The 19,798-nt window shown below is 36.9% G+C and overlaps 1 protein-coding gene across 1 annotated transcript in view; it reads right to left on the bottom strand.

The window, feature by feature from the left end:
• Nucleotides 1-19,798, bottom strand: part of thsd7ab (thrombospondin, type I, domain containing 7Ab) — a 153,186-nt gene that overhangs the window by 66,539 nt on the left and 66,849 nt on the right. The window contains exons 5-7 of the mRNA XM_065298878.2: nucleotides 15,063-15,131; nucleotides 7,580-7,735; nucleotides 6,886-7,089 (exon numbers count right to left, since the gene is read on the bottom strand). Coding sequence (XP_065154950.1) covers nucleotides 6,886-7,089; nucleotides 7,580-7,735; nucleotides 15,063-15,131 — 429 coding nt within the window. The remainder of the gene's footprint in view (nucleotides 1-6,885; nucleotides 7,090-7,579; nucleotides 7,736-15,062; nucleotides 15,132-19,798) is intronic.

A 19,798-nucleotide genomic window follows, 5' to 3' on the forward strand; every position in this document is an offset into this window, starting at 1 on the left:
CCTCGCCATTTGTGAAGAAATATTGCGAGGGCGTCTCTCTCTTTTGAAGATGGAGCGAAGCAGATGTCAGGCCTGTCTGTAAAAAAACAACTAGCAGATCAATTTTAATCAGCGAATGATTGATTTAATCTGGCACGCTATGAGGTCTACAGCAGAGTCAGGTGACGGTGAGGCGGAGGCGTTAGATTGCTCGCACAGCAGATGCTAACATTAGTCTATGTTATTATTTTATAGATGTTATAATTTCTTGAAAACAACAGATGCTTTCTTGCCGAACTTGTGACGGTTTGTCTTTTTAGATTCTCAAATGGCTGTTCAATAAATATGGATCAAAAAAGATACAACTGCAAATCCACCAAGACACATCATCATCTGCTGAAAAGTGTCTACTGTTATTCATTTCAAACTCATTTTAGATCTTATTTGGTTGATTAAAGTATGGTTTTAGTGAGACCTTGCTCACTCAATTGTAGGTTATACTGTAATGATATACATTAGTCTGTACTTTTTTGATACACTGTTAAAAAATAAATTTCTTCAGAATTTACAGAAACCTAAATGCAGTTAAACTTATAAAACTATTAGGGGGCGTGTATACCTAAACACTTAAGCCTGCGGCCAGCATATGTTTTCAATTGTTTCCAATGGAAGTGCCGCGCTTTTCAAAAAGGGTTTCAGCAGCTGGCGGGTTTTGTTCGCGCTGAGCGCCGGCCCCTTTGCGGTTTTTCCACGCTCAGCGCTGAGCGCTCAGAGTTAAAAAAAGTTTGGGTGAAACGCTCAGCTCATCAATGTCACTTTTCACTGGGCTGTCCAATCACAGGAGGAGTGGGACAGATATTACAATCACCAACCGGCAAATCGTTCAAAGACTGATAAGCAAAGCAGAGTATCATAGCAACCAAAGCGACAATTGTTTTTAATCATTGATTTCAATCTTTGAGGTTACCTAACTCCATCAATATTAAAGATATCAAGGTTATATTTTTACAGAATGTTCTTTACATTATGTAGAATGGCTTTATAGAAAACAGTAAATTACAAAAAATGTGCCGTTTTTTTAAAGGCAGGGTCACATGATCTTTCGTTTAAGGGCTACTGTCAACAAATAATTATACATGCCATGAACTGTGAATAATTTAGTTAACTCTTTCCCCGCTACTGACGAGTTATCCCGTCAATTAAAAAAAAACGCTTCCCTGCCAATGACGAGTTTTTCGACAATCTATATTTGCGCTATTATCCACAAGGTGGTGCTCTTACCCAACTTATAAAACGCTGAAGCATCCACTGATCCAAAAACAGTAAAAATTCTGTGTATGTTTTGATCATTGTTCTAAATCTGATCTCTAACAAAACTCCTTCACAAAATTGCAATTGCTCAGCATTGCTCAAAATTTGGTATTTTTTAAGAAACCTACTTGAGAGATAAAAAGAAAACAAATGAATGTAGGATGAAACGTTTTTTTGTTAAAGCAGATGGTGTGTTCTTTCATTTAATATATTGTTTGTTTATATATTTAAAGCAAAACATTTTCTGGAAGGCATTAAACTTTTGTGAAAATCATAAAAAAGCTAGCGCTGGCTGGCAACTTTTTTCACTCATTCCCCGCCGGCTTTTTTAAAAAAGTTGCCTCCCAGCATTTTTTTGTGATTTTCACAAAAGTTTCACAAAATGCCTTCCAGGAAAATTTTTCTCTAAAAATATATAAACATACAAATATATCAAATAAAAGAACAGACCATCTGCTTTCAAACAAACAAACAAAACAGGGGGAAAAAAACGTTTCATCTTATCTTCATTTGTTCTCTTTTTATAAACTCTCAAATAGGGGTAGATTTCTTCAAAAATACAAACTTTTGAGAAAAAACCTGAAATAATATTTTTTTTGTAAATTAATTGTGTTACAGATCGGATTCAGAACGATAACACAGAGTTTAAAATTAGTTAAATTAGTTTTTGCTTCAGTTTTTTATAAATTGGGTAAGAGCGCTATCTAGGATAATAGCGGAATTACAGATTATCAGGAAAGCGTCATTGGCAGGGAAATGTTTTTGCTCTTAATTGACAAGATAACTCGTCAATGGCGGGGAAAGAGTTAAACAAATGCTGGCAGGGAAAGAATTTAAAGGGTCATGAAGAGGAAATCATTTGAGAAATCAAATTTTCCTTGATCTTTTAACATATAAATAGTCATTTAACCCTAACCCTAACCCAAAAGTTAAACTATTTTGAACTTTTACCACGGCGTGAGCCCTTGCTTTGCTCGACACAACAATAAACCGCCCTTGTGCGGCGCAAGCCATTGAAATGAATAGGTTTCATAGCGCAGCACATACCGTGTCCTATGTGAAAGCCGCATAAGTGCAATAAAAGAAGATCACTGCCTACTTCTACATTACCTCCTCTTTAGTCCCACCCACTGATTAACCCTTTAGCGGGAGGTGAGACGCAACACCTTGAGCAACAACATGACAGATGCCTTCAATGATTACAAAATGTTATGTAGCATTTTTGCATTTCCTTTCTTGTGATCCTAAAAATGAAAGCATGGATGAAATTCCAGATTCCAAACAATTCAGTAAGACATTGTTCGTTTGTTCACTTTATATTACTGCAAATTTGCTTTTAAACATGACACTGTTCTATGCAAACTTATCAAAGAGATTGTAAATAAAGGATGATGAACTGCTAATAGTAATTTTGCAAAACAAAGATGTGTTTACCATATTGCTCCATCTGCTAGTGATAATTTAAAATGTATTTAAAAATGTACACGTTTTTACCAAAACATCACAGCATCACTTGAATATGCAAAACTGTTGGCTAATCAAGCGTTATCAGTATAAAAGGTTTAAAACCGTACCTTTTCTGCAACTGGGGTGGCACCCTCAAAGGTTAATTTTTGTACCTTTATGGGTAAATAACACATTGAAATTGAAATATTATTATACCCCAAGGACTTATTTTGTGCCATTTATCTGTACCTTTAAAAGTACACAATAGATTCTTAAGGTACATTATAGTGTACCCAAAACAAAAACAAAATTGTATTATGTTTTATGTACCATCCCAGCAACAGACAAGGTACAGATTTCAATCTTTTTTCTGACAGTTTAGCATTGCGTGTTTACATCCAAGTTTTAAATGTGACATGTCAATCACAAAAGCATCTTTCCAACAGAGCGTTAAAACCTGGATAAAAATAACCGATTATAAATTTAGAAAGCTCATGACACCTTTAACTAATCAGCATATTATGCAATCAATTCATTTTACATTTTCATTTCATTACATATGCAGGGCTCCATTCTGCCACCAAAATTTGAGACTGTGCCACTGAATTTTACATCCAGTCGCACATGTGCGACCAGTAAATTTTACCTTTTTTTGTGATGTGACACTGAATTTTAAACAGAACATTGTACTATCTGCATCTATCATCAAATTATTTATTAGTAATACAGTGTATTACTTATTAGAAATGTGAATATTTGGTTAGCATGTTGATTTACGGTATGTGCCCCTAAATTTTCTGGTTGTGCCCCTAAAATTTTCAGTTGGAGGCCAGTGTGCTCCTAGTGAAAAAAGTTAGTCTGGAGCCCTGATATGTGAAAGTAACATTGCAGATTCAGCAATGCAGAAGAAAGCATCTTCTCACAATACTCTTCTGAAGAGGAGAATTTATAAGAGATCAGGTTGGGTTTATTCGGTCTCTCCAGCAATCTGTGAGTTTGTCTTTATTGAGCAGCTGGAGGACAGAATCACCATTAGCAGCATGTTTACACTTCTCTACAGAACTACAAATGTAAGGAGCTCCAGCTGAGATGTAAGATATTCTTCTAGAGACGCACACGAGCTAAAGATACGACTGCCTTCTTCCAGGATACTGTATAAGCTTTTAGAGGCCAATTACCCGATTCAATATCAATCTTACTTTTAAAAGACAACCGCCACTGAAGCTGACAGAAACCCAGTGAGAATCTACCACCCTGCTTTGGCAGTGCAGGCATTTGGCAAGCATCGTGTCAATGATTATTTTTGCGCTTTTAGAATCACTTCAGTTGCAGTTTTCTAAGGGATTTTTACACTAAGCCATGATATCGTTCAACAAACGCAATTTTCTTTCATGTGTTGATGTATTGCAGGGAGCAGTGGAAATATTTGTGCACTATTTTCCTAGAAAAGGTTTTGGAGTACACTAGCATCTAGATTGCTGGTCTCTTTAAATCCTGGATAAAAGACCAGGCGGAAGCTGAGATAATTCACCAGCATGAAAGAACCGTGCAACATGCACTCGTTATGATCTTGTCATAAAAAAAGTTTCTCGAGGGAGAAATCATGGATAATTAGCAATTTCAGACGCTGTGGAAAAAACCTACTAAGTACAGGGCTTCAACTCTTTCCCCGCGTTATCTCGTCAATTAAGAGAAAATGCTTCCCTTCCCTTGACGTGTTTTTACATCAATCCATTATGTGGCGCTCTTACACAACTTATAAAACCATCCACTGATCCAAAAAACAGTAAAAACTCTCTTACAGATCGCATTCAATTTGTAAAACTTAAACAGTTTAAATTAAAGCCTACTAATGTTGCCACTGGTGTTCCACAGGGCTCGGTCTTAGGACCCCTTCTGTTTATTATTTAACCTTCTTCAAAGTTTCCTTTTTATGCTCTTGGAGAGTGCTTATGTGACAATTTGTGAAAATTGGTTTACAAGTAATTTCCTAAAACTGAACAGCAGTAAAACAGATATTCTTCTTGTCGGTTCAAAAAATACAACAACCAAGTCAAATATTTTTTCTATTATAGTGGATAACGGTTCTGTCTCTTTATCGAACCAGGTCAAAAGTCTGGGTGTCATTCTTGACATAAATAAAGTTACCGTTCTGCTTTCTTTTATATTCATAATATTAATAATCTACGTCCTGTCCTTTCACCCAAGAGCACTGCTATGTTAGTGAATGCTCTTGTAACATCGCAAATTGACTTCTGTAATGTTTTGATTTATGGGCTCCCCTCTAAATCTTTGCATAAGTTACAGTTAGTACAAAATGCTGCAGCTCGAGTCATTACTAAAACTCCCACTTTTGAACACAGTAGTCTCCTCTATTTTTAAATTTTACTTTTAACTTACAAAGCACTTAACAATCTGGCTCCTTCATACCTCCAAGATCTCATATAAATACACTCCTCGATTTCTAAGATCTGAACTTAGACTTGTTCTGCCATGCACTCGGAAAGCTTCTATGGGATCACAAGCTTTTAGCTATGATGCACCCCATCTATGGAATTCTCTTCCTGTAGATGTTCGCAACAGTTCTAGTCTTTCAGTTTTTAAATCTCGTCTTAAAACGTATCTGTTTAGGCAGGCTTATATGTGATTTTTTATGTTATTTAATGTTTGTTGCTGTACTGGTTTTACCGTTTAATGTCTTTCTTCTCAGCGATTTCTAGATTCATCTTCTTGGTACAACGCCAAAGTTCGCCAGAGTTCACGGGGAGCGGAATCACACATGCTCACATATGAGGTAAAATTTAATGCAAAAATGCGTCCCTCTAATAATTTTATCTGAACATATTTTTCTAAAATCATTATTGAACATTAAAATCAATCACGTGGCTATAGCTTATTCATTTTCGTTGTTTATATACAGTACTTTATGGATTTAAAATGACAATATTTTTAGGTTAATGCAGTTGTTGTGCAAAATGCATTAATGACACAATTAAACAAGTCATTAAACAAAATGTAAACAAACAAAATATGCCATTTCAGATATAAATATGATGCCAATATGTCATTATTACGATTGAAATAGTATTTGATATAAAAGTTAGTCAACACTTTTATTTTGGAGGTTTTTGCATGAAAGCGCTCAGATTGTTAGAAATGTAGGTGTCACGGAAAAGACTGAAAGCTCTATAATACATTTCGTTTGATGTCGGCGTATGCACAAATTTCTGTGAGCTGTGCACATTGTGCCCCCTTAAAAAAAATTGGTGCATGACGCCCCTGGGTGGACAGTACGCTTTCATTTGTACAATTAAAGTACTTTTGCACACTGCAAAAAAATGATTTTCAAGAAAAAAAAATCTTAGTATTTTACAGTAAAAATATATATAAAAAAGAAGTCTAGTTTTTACACCAAAAATATCAAATTTAAGTGATTTTGTGCATAAAAATATCTTGAACATTTTTCTTAAACACTAAATTAAAGAAAAATGTGCTTACGCCATTGGCAGATTTTTTTGCTTGTTTATGCACAAAATTACTTAAATTTGATATTTTTGGTCTAAAAACTAAACTTATTTTCTTGGGTTGTTTTGCTCCTCAAGACAAAGCATCTTCATATAAGGATCTTTAGATATTTTTCCTGAAAACAAGACAAAAATATAAAAAAAATCTAGAAAATCATTTTTTGCAGTGCAGCCGGCAGATGCAAGTGAGTTTCTGCATTTATTATTTGATAACAAAACCAAAGGTTCAAAAAAAGAACAAAGAGGATGTGAACAACTTTGCACATTTTGGCACCTTCTCGTTCATAGCCGGTGCCTGGTAACATCAGTACACGGCTACAGCTTGATGACACAATTGTCCTAAAGTTAATAAATAATATGATGCCTCCTTGGTAATTGTAGTGTTCCTGTATTTCATCTGGTAGAGCATTGCATTAGTGACGCAGAGGTTACACACATCCTGATAAAAAAAAACGTATAGCTTGAATGCACTGTAAGTCACTTTGGATAAAGCGTCTGCATAAATGTAAATGTAATCACAGTGTATATCCACATCCCTCTGAGCAACATTAAACAGTGTGTGTAAATACAGACATTTAAACTGTATTTATACTATGCCTATTGTGAATTGCACTTGACTTGTCACCTTCACTGTCGACACAGCGAACCTCTGGATTCTGGGTGCCCCCACCACACTCCATATCATTTTCAGGAACACAGTCCTCCAGTTTAACCAGCTGCCAGCTAAAACAGGTGGGATCTTCACATGGGATGGCCTCCACCAGATGAGGACAGCTTCCCTCGCCACCCGTGGGATTATTAGTGACTTTTCGTCGTCTGAACTTGAATCCTGCAGTAAAAGTCCCACAAACGTATGAATATTTACCATATCTACTGTGCAGCAGTTTGTGTAGCCAACATGAAATGAGAAATTGAATGGAGTGCTTAATTGTCATAGGATTATCAAATTTCTCTTATATTATAATGCAAAAAAAAATCTCAGTAGTCCTAAATATATACAATTTTTTTATGATTTTTTTGTTAAAGACCTGCAGGGCATAGTTTTATGATATAACCCTTCAAGCGCTTGTATCTGAGGTTTGGTATATATGCTTAAACTCAGTACTGTATGTGAGTGGGTTTGTTTATCTGTGGGCAATAGCTATGTACGCATCTGATGTAATCTGTACATATTGGAAATATTAAGACTTTCTTCTTGCGTGACTGCTCCTACTTTATACAGTAGGCAATACACTGATACTGCAAAGGTGATATAAATAGGGGATGTTTACATTTTGACCCAGTATAGTAGATATATTGTTGGTTGCATCCATGCTTACCTTTCTTTATGGCACGTTCATCACAATTCTCAAAGGTGCAGGGTCCCCAGGCGCCCCACGGGGATAATTCGCACTCCACGGGACACGGGATATGGCATAGCTGCGTGGTACTTGGAGAGGATCCTGTACATAAGCGGCTGTCCACGGGCTGTGATGCTATAATGCAAACACATGCATTAAATCACCGAACTGCAACAAGGCCCACATGGAGAGGACACATGGTGAACAATTAGCTATACACGACGGGAGACAACAAATAGCCGCATTAAACACGCTCTGAAGAATCTGTGCCGGTTCCCCAATGCATCATAGCAGAAAAAACAGGACATCAGAATCATTTACGGGCCCACACGGAAACTTCATCCCACAGAAAACAGATTTCGACGTGACTTACATGGCCAACGTTTACAGAGTTATACAAACTAATGCAAAAAAAAAACATTGCTTACAAAAAAAGGATAAGTTGTGATTGCCCCCCCGTTCTTTATATCCCTGCCTCTGATTATTATTATTATTTAATGTATCCCCCCATGATTACTGGTCATCAAACGGCCACATAAACGGCCTAAAATAAGTAAGGAATAATTTATGACGGGCCATCGAATTATAAGAAAATTATTTTCAAATAATTCAAACGAGTCAATTTTTCCGCTTATACCACGGTTATCACAAACATTGCTCTGGTGCCTATTTTTAAGACAATTTACAAGTTAGGTGTGTGGTTATCGAAAAATAATCCATACCCCTGGAACATTTCTCAACCAATCAGAATACAGCATTCAACAGACCCGTGGTATGTGGCAGGCCAAACGTTTACCCCTATTTTTACCTTTTATACATTTTTTACTTTGAACTATTATATTATATTATATTATATATGTTATAACTTATGTTGTTTTTTGTTATATATTAAAAAACATGCATTTTCAAAAAAAATGCACACTTCTTTTGTATTTTGCTTTTTAATTACTAAAAACTCATATTTTCTTTTTTAATACTTTAAAAGTAATTGCAGTTCAACATTGCAAGAGCCAAATTTTAATAAAAATGATGCAAGTGTAAATAATCAACACTTGTAGATCTCTTGAATGTCTTTTATTTATAACCGTTTAACTTTCAAAAATTGTTAAATTTCAAGTATTCACAACATATTGCCTGTCGTCTTCTAATGACTAAAATTGCACTACATGATTTCCTTTTTAAAGCAACACTATGTAGTTTTCATGTAAAAATGATTTACAGCTCCCCCATGTGGTTGAAAAGCACAACAGTGCCTGGTATCAGACACTCTTCTGCAGGCAGGGGGAGGGGCAGGGCTGTGTGCTCTACCCTCCACCACCACTTTCAGAGTATGCTTGTAGCAGCTAGGAGGCTGCTCAGGTTGCAGCAACAGTACAATTTGTCCAGTTTAAAGTTGTTCTATCACTGAAATCATTTTAGAGACATTATTTAAAGGTAAAAAAACTACATAGTGTTGCTTTAACAGTACCATTTTCCTTTAAACAGTAAAATCAGGAATGGAGTATTTTAAAGATATATTTTAGGCTAAACCACCTTTCCATTATACACTACATCCGGACACGACGGTCGGAGTTCGCCCCCTAGTGGCAGTCGTAATGAAATTTTAGTTTAATCTTTGTCAACGTGGAGGAAGCTCATTCCAGCGCAAGAGCCGTTAATCTATGAATGTATTTATTCATTTACTTATCAGTATCAAGTGTTGCTGATAAAGTTAAACAAAAAAGGATTAATAATTTTCACCTTGCACACCATGTTTGATTGGAACACACGGAAATACATCACTTCCGGTTGGCGTGTCACATGCAGTTTAAGTTTATTTATTTTTTATGCGTCCAAATTGTATCCGATAATTACGTACCCGCACATGGTTGGCATTGCACACAGCCCCTTTTAGACTCTCTTTCCAGTTTATTGGCCATCTTTTATCATGCACAGTGGAAAGGTAAAAGTAACCACGCTGATTTTAAATCAGACAAAGATGATCGGTGGGCCAGATGAAAATGATTGGAGGGCCACATTTGGCCTGCAGGTCACCAATTGACTAGAAATAGAAGTAAAAACGCTGCCACGCAATAGAGCAAACAACAGTAAAATCAGGAATGGATTATGGTCAGCACTTCTGCTCTTGTGAAAATAGGCAACAGGGTGTTATGTCATGATCCTTATCCATGCTTATCCATAGTCTATTTCAGCATGAAAACAGCCAAATAATAAATGAAAAGGATTTTAAACAGCATATCATCGTATTTTACAGGACCGTCACAAAACAATCCCAGAAATATTACCATTGATAATGAGACAGCAGAAACTACAGTCATTAATCGAGGGGAATTCACAGAATGACAAAGGAAAGGAAAAAAGGTCAAAAGTCCGTCATCAAAGAGACTATTTTCTAAATTTGACGTCTTGTCTAAGTAGGCATATATAGCCTATTTATTGTTATATTGAGAGTACGTTGTGCAATGCATTTTTTTCTATTAAAAGTGTTTTTGCATGTCTGGCGCAAAGCATCTCGGTTTGAATCTCGCTCAGGGCGGGTGCGAGTATGACTGGTTACATTTCTTTTAATATTTTATTTCAACAGTCACAAGAAATAGCTTAATACCCTGAATAATCAATATAAGCCTGTGCTCCATAATTTATTTTCAAAAATATTTGAAAAACATCCCCCCTCTGATTTTTTCACAATCCGCACCCTGTTTGTGACTCTACGATTATAGGCTTTTATCCACTAGAACTATAAAAATACAACCTCAAAAACATCCACAAAAGCGGTGCATTAATGTTTAACAGGATCTTCCAGTGCGTGAAGCCGCCACGTCAAACTTAAGAATGACACGACTGCCGCTTTCACATGAAAGCCAGGTAAATCATCCAGTAGAGTACCGGCGTGCTGACATGCGATGAGTTCTGCTCTCTAGAGATTTCCCGAACTAACTGATTTCCCTCAAAACACAGTCCCTGAAGACAGACACTCCTGCAGACCTTCAGGAAATAACTGACGGTAAAATGGTTTCAGCGAGGAGACGGGCGCTGAGAATGACAGTTCAACCCGTAACTGTTACTGCACTGCAGCTTACTGTAATGAACAGAGAGGCGGTTTTACGAAAGGTACTATTATTTAAATGAAGATAACACTGCACAGGTTGTCCTTGTTTATGTGCCAGATGGTTTAGGCTTTCTGAACAAACTTTCTTTCTTATCAAAGTCTGCAGTCTGTGCCGGCTCAGACAAACTCAGGTGGACAGGCTTGCGTGAGAATGGTGGTTTCCAAGCAGTTTCTCTGTTGTATATTGCAGGTTTTTGCCAAATGTAATACATTATAAAAGTATTTAAAATGGAAATTGTTAACTTAGATCATGTGCACATTCAAGCCAAGCATTTAAAGTCGGTGTAAAGTCATTTTAGAGAATTGATTCTAAAAATTATAAATGTTATGGGGTGTACACAGCAAATGTGAATTCAATGATTTGCGTGAGCAGATTACATACAAAGTCAACTTGAATGGACGCCAATGGACACAATTTAGTCTCAGCTTCAGACGGGACGCACACAGAATGTTGGCTAAACGTCTAATGTGTATCTGGAAACCCTGTAAGAATGTCAAAGTCGTCTTCTGATTTGTTGAAAGTAACCAGAATTCCGGGAGACACGAGTGTCGTGATTTTTGGTCCCCCGGGAAACAAAGCTCTGAAGTTCGTACAAGGAAGAGAATCAGTTGTGTTTACGTGTCTAATAATGAGCAGTTATGATCAGCTAAACTTTGCGTTCTCAAAAATATAAAAGTTCCTGGTATAGACTCTCTAAAAGACGTCCAAGAGTTTTGCTTAAGGCAGTTAGTGGAGTCAAAGAAATAGCAGCCGGCGTTTGGTTCCCCTGAATTGCTAGTACAGTAGGTTTTAAAAAGTGGAGAGATATGCTTCAAACAAATGTATACCGGGAGCGTCTCATTGTAGTGGCTGTTGATAAAGTGCACAACGTTGTTCTATGGTGAGTAATGATGTTTATTTAGATGCTATTTGGTTGCGGCTGGTTATTTCAATGACTGACTTGTTGCCAATCGGTTCGTTATTGTGGGGACATTTCCACACTCCAAAACATGATGCTAGACAAAACAAACTGTGATTGGTTGTTTGACAGGGCTGTCAAACTGCCTTGTGGATGGGCATTGGCCAAAAAGCAGCAAAAAACACCAGACCTCTGGCTACCAGAGACTAGGGGCCCTTTTTTAACGATCTGAAACGCAAGTGCGAAGCGCAATGCGCAAGTGACTTTGTGGGCGGATCTTGTGAGCTGTTGCTATTTTCCTGGCGGGAGAAATAACTCTTGCGCCAGGCGCAAATCAATAAGGGGTTGGTCTGAAGTAGGTTCATTATTCATAGGTGTGGTTTGGGCGTAACGTCAAATAAACCAATCAGAACGCTATCCAACATTCCCTTTAAACGCAAGGGCGCAAGTTCCATGGCGGGTTGCTATTATTATGACGGATTTACCAGGCGCACGCCAGGAGCGGTTCACAGCCGAGGAGACCGACGTTCTTGTAAGAGCAGTCAAAGACAGAGAAGTTGTTTTGTATGGGGATAGGAGAAACCCGCCCAAATCAGCGTCGGTTAAACAGGCGTGAGAGGAAATAGCCACAATTGTCTCATCAGCTGGCATCCCCATCGTTGCGCCAAGCGCTACAATGATGTCAGGAGACGGGGGAATCCAGAATAAATCGGGCACGCCATGTAACGGGTGGTGGATCTGCATCAGGACCTGACGCCAGCAGAGGACATCGCTGCGTCCACCTTCACCGCTTAAAGGGTTTGGGGGCTTTGAAATCGGACCCAAGAAACGCAAGCAGTCCAACCCCAAAGTGCACTTTCAAATCCAGTTCACATACATTAAGGTTTCTTATGAAAACATTTTAATTATTATTTACATAAAATTAACATAATACAGCCACACAACAAGCTTATGAAAATATTTTAATCGTTATTTGCATGAGAAGTTTTTAACGCAGCCACACAAAATAAATAAAAACTATCACCACAATGCTCACCACAATGATTTCCCTTATCTCATGTGTTAATATTTTTTATTGTAACAATTTATGGTTTGCAAAAATAACTGTTGCATCTGTGTAGATTAGATAAGCAAAGTGTGTGCGCGTTGTGCACGCTATACATTATGGTCAAGCATGCGCCCTTAAAATAGCATAATGAACAACGCGCAACGCGCCACTGACTTTAAACTAGTTTTTTTTTTGTCAGTGGCGCAATTGTTTTTTGAAACTGGAAAATAGCATCATAGATGGTTTGCCCTGGAATTTCATTCCCTAGTTTGCCGACGTGCGTCTAAGGAGGGAAAAACCCGCTGTGCGCCGGTGCAAAATACAAATGATACATGCGTCACTGACAAAGTCAATTGCGGTGGGTGCAAGATAGGGCCCTAGATGTGAATGGACGTGAATGGATGTGAATAGATGCCAATGAACGACAATGGACGCCAATGGACGCGCAGCGATACAAATGACACAAATTGGGCGGCACTTTTGCCACTAAAAAGCGCGCTAATTGCCTCAAACGCGTCTTCGCACAAGTTAAAAATATTCAACTGAAGCAAAAAATTAGCATGACACAAAGTCTGACCCCCCCAGTCACATTAGCTACAAGAGACAGAAACAGAGCGACAGGCTACCATTCTTTTTCAATGGGAATGGCCGTTTGCCAGCGACAAGCAATGAGCTCGCCGCTACGTGAGCAAGGTGGGGCCAAAATATACAAGAAGGCTATTTTATGCAAATGCTGAGCGATGCAACAAAGCGACTGCCAATCGGAGACGTAGGTCTGTGGCCGAGTTGAAGAAAATAATTCAAGATGGGGGAAATGCGTATTTCGATATCTGAAAAGTTTGGCATTTTTTCTCATTTATTTTGTTACTTTTATCAAGAAATAAATACTTTTAAATCCAAAAACATTGTTCTTGTATCAATACCTCTAAAGTGACTTTTGATACCGCTTTTAGATACTAGCCAAGGAACGCCCATCAAGCGAGTGCGTGTCGCTCGGTGTCGCTCACTTTTGTAGCTAATGTGACTGTAGGGTGATGCTGCGAGTTATCTAGAGCAAGGAACGTCACGTTTGGTGTGTACGCAGCTTTTAAAAAAATATTGCTAAAACACGTCACTGTTAAAATTGTTTTTTTATTCTGGATTATAAAGGCGGGGCTAAAGTGTCACAGAGCATAGCCCCACCCCTAACACAATCACAAGCATCTATTCAGGTTGTAGCTGTATAAAAGTGGAGAGAGGATGGCAATATTCCCTAGAGAGGGCGTGGTTTTAGCCCAGATAGTGGACACGCCCCAAACATTTGAGAGCTGAGAATCCTGCTAATGTTTCTCAGAATTTAATAATTTATTTTGTTTAATTGCCGTTTATCATTCAACTTTGGCTGGGTGGTTAAAAACACATTTTTCTGTGGTGTGAACACATCACTTAACAACCTAAATATCACTGAAACACTTAATTACAACTTTAGGGTACTGTTGAAGACCATCAGTTTGTAATTTACCGTTTGCCAAAAATCCATCAATTTATAAAGCAACAACCTGTTTCCACACCGACCCATTTTATTCAGCTTCGTGACGCATCGCCTGCACTGACATTTAGACAGAACAGCTTGTGGTCTTTCTCTTGAGATACTGCGGCATGAAACTGCTATTTTTTTGACCGCAAGTTGCAGCCTCTCCGGAAAATAAATCAACAAGGATATTGTCTTCATCAATCCATTTCAGTGCTTCTTCCGACATGTGCTGAAAATCCCACTGGGAAAGATTTGAGGCAAAACCCAAGCAGGTGTGTGTGGTTTCAAAAGGCCCATAAGCTATTTGCAATTGCACTTACAAATACATATGAAATGTTTTTCTATTTGGTTTGAGGAAGCGTGTACTGTAGAGAGCTGTCAGAGGGACCGTCATTTCAAATCAATCTCTGTCTGCTATCTGGTACCCAAAGGAGAAAGTCGACAAAAGCATCAGTATTGCATCATATGCGGTCGTAATGAGCTCTCTATGGACGCACACGGTTACTGAAATACGGAGAAATAAAGAGACAATGAAAAATATGTAGGCAGAGATCTGATCAAACAAAAACATTGTGTGTACAACACAAAAAGAAAAATAATTAAATCAAATTTGAATTTCAAGGAATATTTTAGGTTTTGGCAACCTAATGTCACCGAACCACATCTGTTTCATGTTTCTGTCACAGATATGAGTCAAAATCATAATAAAACCGTGAGAACAGTGAGATTTATGAAATTCTTGCCTGTGGATATTTGTTTATGAGGTTTATGAATCAATGTTTGCACTGTCAAATCATTTATCATTTGTTTATCAAGCAACACATGCAGTGCAAAGACATACAGGATGGAAAATAACCCAACATGTAAAGCTTGTGAGGGGTCGACGCTCTTACCTGAGATCTCAAAGCTGATGGAGAGGAGGGGAGGGGCACTAGGCATCTGGCCATTTACAGACTGGCCATCTACAAAACACACAAACACCAACCTTTTGGAAACTATTGCTACCATAAAAGCACTACAAGTGGACAAACACTACATAACTCCAGAATATAACAGCTTGTAAAGGATTAATGTGAAGTACTGTATACACTGCTTGGTGGTTTTATCTCAGGCTCACATTTCAGACACTTTTAAAAATAATGGTTCTTTTTAACACGTTATAGCTGCAGCTGCAACCTCTCTTCCCATCAATATTCCCTTTGCTGTATTGGGTTCTCAATCCAGAAATATGATTTTTTAGAGATTAAAAAAGATTCTTGTCACTTGATCTTGGTACAGATTTACGTGGTAGTTCAAGGGTGCAAGGAAAAGTGAAGCCCTCCTGTTTTTTTTTTAGACTTATAGCATCTTTGTGATTTATTATTTTAAAATAATTATTTTGATTAAAACATATAAACTCTTACAATTGGAGGTTATCTTGGGGATTTCCGCCTGGATTTGGCCTGACCAATTTCAAAATCTTCCCATACCCACATACAGAGGTGCACATACAAAAGTTTGGTATCATTTTATTGTTGAAAGTGCTAAACATGGTTGAATGTGTTGTCAGTCCTCTAATAAACAAAAAAATAAATAGGCGCTTGTCTGTATTTAAAAGTGTATAACTCTGGCCCTGAGTGGTAAAGAAATGTGCAGATAGTTTTGTTTGATCCCAGCAATTGTCAGCTTACAGAGGAAAAAAGGAATTTTTTCTCTATCATAATGTGTGCAAAAGTTATGTTACTCCAACTGAAGGGAGGAATAATACCCTTTTTTGTATTCAATTTCCACCTAAAAATATTTGAAGTGTCCCCATAACCACATACAGTGGAATAAATAGAATATCTTTATATCATTTTGCAGAAAACCCTTTGAAGTTACATAAAAAGCTGCTGTTTGTGACAAATATTGTTATTTAGGTTGTTTTTCATATGATGAAACACCAAATTGTCTTTTTTTATGTTGTAAACACTGTCTTTGAAAGTGAATAACTCTGGTTCTGTGTGCTCTAGCAGACTGCAGACAGTTCTGGTTGTTAGCAGCAGCAGACAGCAAACAACAACAAAAAAAAAAAGAATGAACTCTTTAGCATGTCGAATTCAAAAGTTATTCTCATTTTACTGAAGGGTGCGAAAATAATTTTTTCATATAAAAGTACTTTGTTTTGTTTTGGACATAAAATAAATAGCAAGGGACTAATTATGCACACAACCAAAAAAAATGCTACGAATGGACTCATTTTTTAGAGTAGGACCTAAAATAAAAGATGGTGTATCGTTTGTGGCTATATGTGCTGTCTGAGGCAGTCCACACTCAAGTTTCACATATGTTTACAAAAGACTATTTTTTACCTTATTATTCATTCAACAATTGTTGGATGTGTGTTGATAATAGAACAAAAGCCTTATTCTTGAGAGCGAGAGCTTTCATTTGATATAAGACTTGCCCATGTTTGTCATACTTGAAAAATATGAAATTTGTGAATATTAAATTATATAAAAAAATTGTGTGGGGGGTGATAGTGTAAATTAAGTGTAAATAACTTTCTGACAGTAAAATATATATCAAAGTGATGCATATCTGCAGAAAGTAGAGACTCTAAGCCTTCAAAGAGTAGCTCATATGTGGTACTGGGTCCATGACAGACCATTAAAAATTAAAGGAATGTTTTATATTAAGTCATAATAAGATAATTTTGGACCCGGTTTAACGAATGTGTTAAAAACAACACATTAGTGTCCCAGAATCCACCCATCTCTGTGTTACTGAAACAACACATTTTGTTATGTTTTAACACAAAATCAACACAAAATGACACATAATGTGCTAAAATTACACATAATGTGTTAAAAACTTAACGCACAAAGATGTGTAAAAAATTAACACATCCTTTCTAAGAGTGCAGAATAACTAACAGTTTGCGCCATGTGCAAACCATCTTTTGACGTTAAACAACTACTGCCAATATTTAGCGCTGGAAAGGCATAGACAGGGTTAATTTTGCATATGCATTTGTAAGAGTTCCCCTTTAAAACACAAAATGTATTGGAGGAGAATATTTAAATGAATCACGCAATGTGATTTAGTATGGTTAGTGCTCGTTAATGTACTTAAATCTCTCTTAAATTGCATTGGTCATTATAAAAATTAGAGTTTTGTCCCGTTGTTTTTTAATGTGCACATTGTCAGTAAATCACCTGCAGAAATTTCACTCCCATTTGCGCCTTTTGGGAATTGTGCTCTTACGCTTATTCGTATGGCTGCCAAGCACCTGCATCTCCTCGAGCGCGGATAAGCTCGGATGTTAGTAAAGACGCGTGTGTCGGTTTCACTGCAAGCAGGACAAAGAGCTCAGTTTTTCCTTACAATGCAGACAAACTCTGATTCCTTTCTTATAGTCGGCTGTTGTAAGACTGAGATCCGAGAAGAAAGTCACACAGGGTAAATCACTGTTTTTATTTTAGTGTTTTAGTTTAGTTCTGCTTTATATTTTATTTATGCGCTATTAATGCATAGACATTAAGTTTGTTTGTGTTGTGACTACAATTTATTAGATTTTAAAACAGTCGCCCTAGTCCACAGATTTTTCTCCTTCAAGTGTTTACATTTGCTGTAGGATATTTATTTATTCGTTTTAATATAATAGTACATATGTATGTGTTTTGACCTCTGTAAAGCTTTCAGCATTTGCATGGTCACTGATATTTTTCTGTCAAGTGTTTCAATTTTCAGTACATTTATTTATTTATTTGTTTCCAATTAAAAACATATCCTACACTTATATCTAATTAATATCATAAACGTACAATTAGTCGAATAATAGCGAAAATAAATGACTACTAGTCGACTAGGAAAGTTATTTTAAAATAGGGCACCTACTTTGCACACATATATGTGTGTTGGCAGTGTGTGAACACAATAAACCTACAATAAAAAAATATCCACCCTTCTTTTTAAATCCCCATAAAACCAAAGCAGTCTCATAAGACATTCTGTTTTTGATATTCTTGTTAATGTGAGGTCACACTGATAAAGCCCCACCCATGGCCACTGACTTGTTAATTTTACCCAAAAGCTTTTCTAAATGTGTTTGTTAGTACGTGGTAGTGCTAATGTGGCTAAAAATACTATTGGCCCAGACTGTATTCACAGGAATCAGATCTATTTTTAACCAATTTTTAACCTATTTTTAAGCTGTAGCTCATTTGCATTTAAAGGTACACCAATAAAAACTACGGGGCTTTTTTTGGCCCCCACCCAAATAGGGGCAATTTGGACTATAATAAATGATCTGTGGTGGTATTTTGAGCGAAAACTTCACAGACACATTCAAAGCACACCTGAGACTTATATTACATACTATAAAAATGGGCACAAAATGTGCCCTTTAAGTCTTCAGCAAATTCAACAAATTTAAGTAAAGCAAGGTAAAATCTATATTTAAAAGCCTAAACTTATTTTGAAGATCTGACAGCACTGCTCTTAAATCTTTTAAAGGTTTTTCCTGTGGTCCCATAGGACTTACAGAGGTTCTTTCATAACATTATGTGAAGTTTTAAAAGCTTTCTCTATGTACAATCCATATTTATTTTTAAGAAAAAAGATGGAAATTAGTATTCTGTTTTTGTACGAGTTTAATGTTTCTAATGGAAAATTTAAATGAGCATCACATCCAGATAAATTTGATAATGGTGTGATCACATCAAAGTATGTAGAAGTAAAAACCTCCTCCCCGGCTGAAAACATCCCATCTCCAGCAGCTAAAACACATTTTTTGCCTTGAACTTTCTGTGCTTATGTATCTGCTGTCAGTGGAGCAGATTACTCCCCAGTGAAGCGAGACACATCCTGCACCACGCTGATAAGGACACAGATTTCTACCATACGCAGCTCCACCGGTGGCCCTTTTTAATAGCGCTTCTTTAGCTACAGCTTTTCATGCACTCAGCGCTCATCTGCTCTAATGCGGAGGGACATGTGCGTTACGATAAGTTTCAATAGGCAGACGATACGCTTCTGAGCATCCAAAGAGGAAACAGAACAAGGTATTTTCCTTGAAGATTTAAAGCGTGCCGAGAAATGCTGATGCAATGTATACAGTAAGAGATTTGCATGCATGTGGGTGGAACGTTGAGGAGGAAGAGTATGATGAATAGATTGTAGGAGTAGGTGTGTGCATACTGCATATAAGTTCTGTGACCTATTTTACAAAAGTACAGTGCACTGCCAAGTTTCAATACTGCTATAGATAAACACTTAAACTAGGATAAAAGAAAATGAAAATATTGAGAAAACTGCCTTTTAAGTTGTCCAAATGAGGCCCTTAGCAAAACATAATATTAATAATAAATACTAGGGCTGTCAATTGATTCAAATATTAAATCTAGATTAATCACATGATTGTCATGAGTTAACTTGTGATTAATCGCAACTTACATTTTTATTGGTTATATATTTACCCTAATTTAGTACTTTTCAATTTTTTATATTCTAATCAATATGGGCATGAACAAATACGCATGCTTTATGTTTATTATTAGTGAAAGAGTCAGCAATAATTATTAAAAAAACTTTCTCAACAGTTAATCAAACATTTACTTCAGATATAACAGATTATATTTGCATGAATTCTTGCACAAACTGTTATTCT

The sequence above is a fragment of the Paramisgurnus dabryanus genome, chromosome 13, assembly GCF_030506205.2.
Source record: "Paramisgurnus dabryanus chromosome 13, PD_genome_1.1, whole genome shotgun sequence".
Lineage (NCBI taxonomy): Eukaryota > Metazoa > Chordata > Actinopteri > Cypriniformes > Cobitidae > Paramisgurnus > Paramisgurnus dabryanus.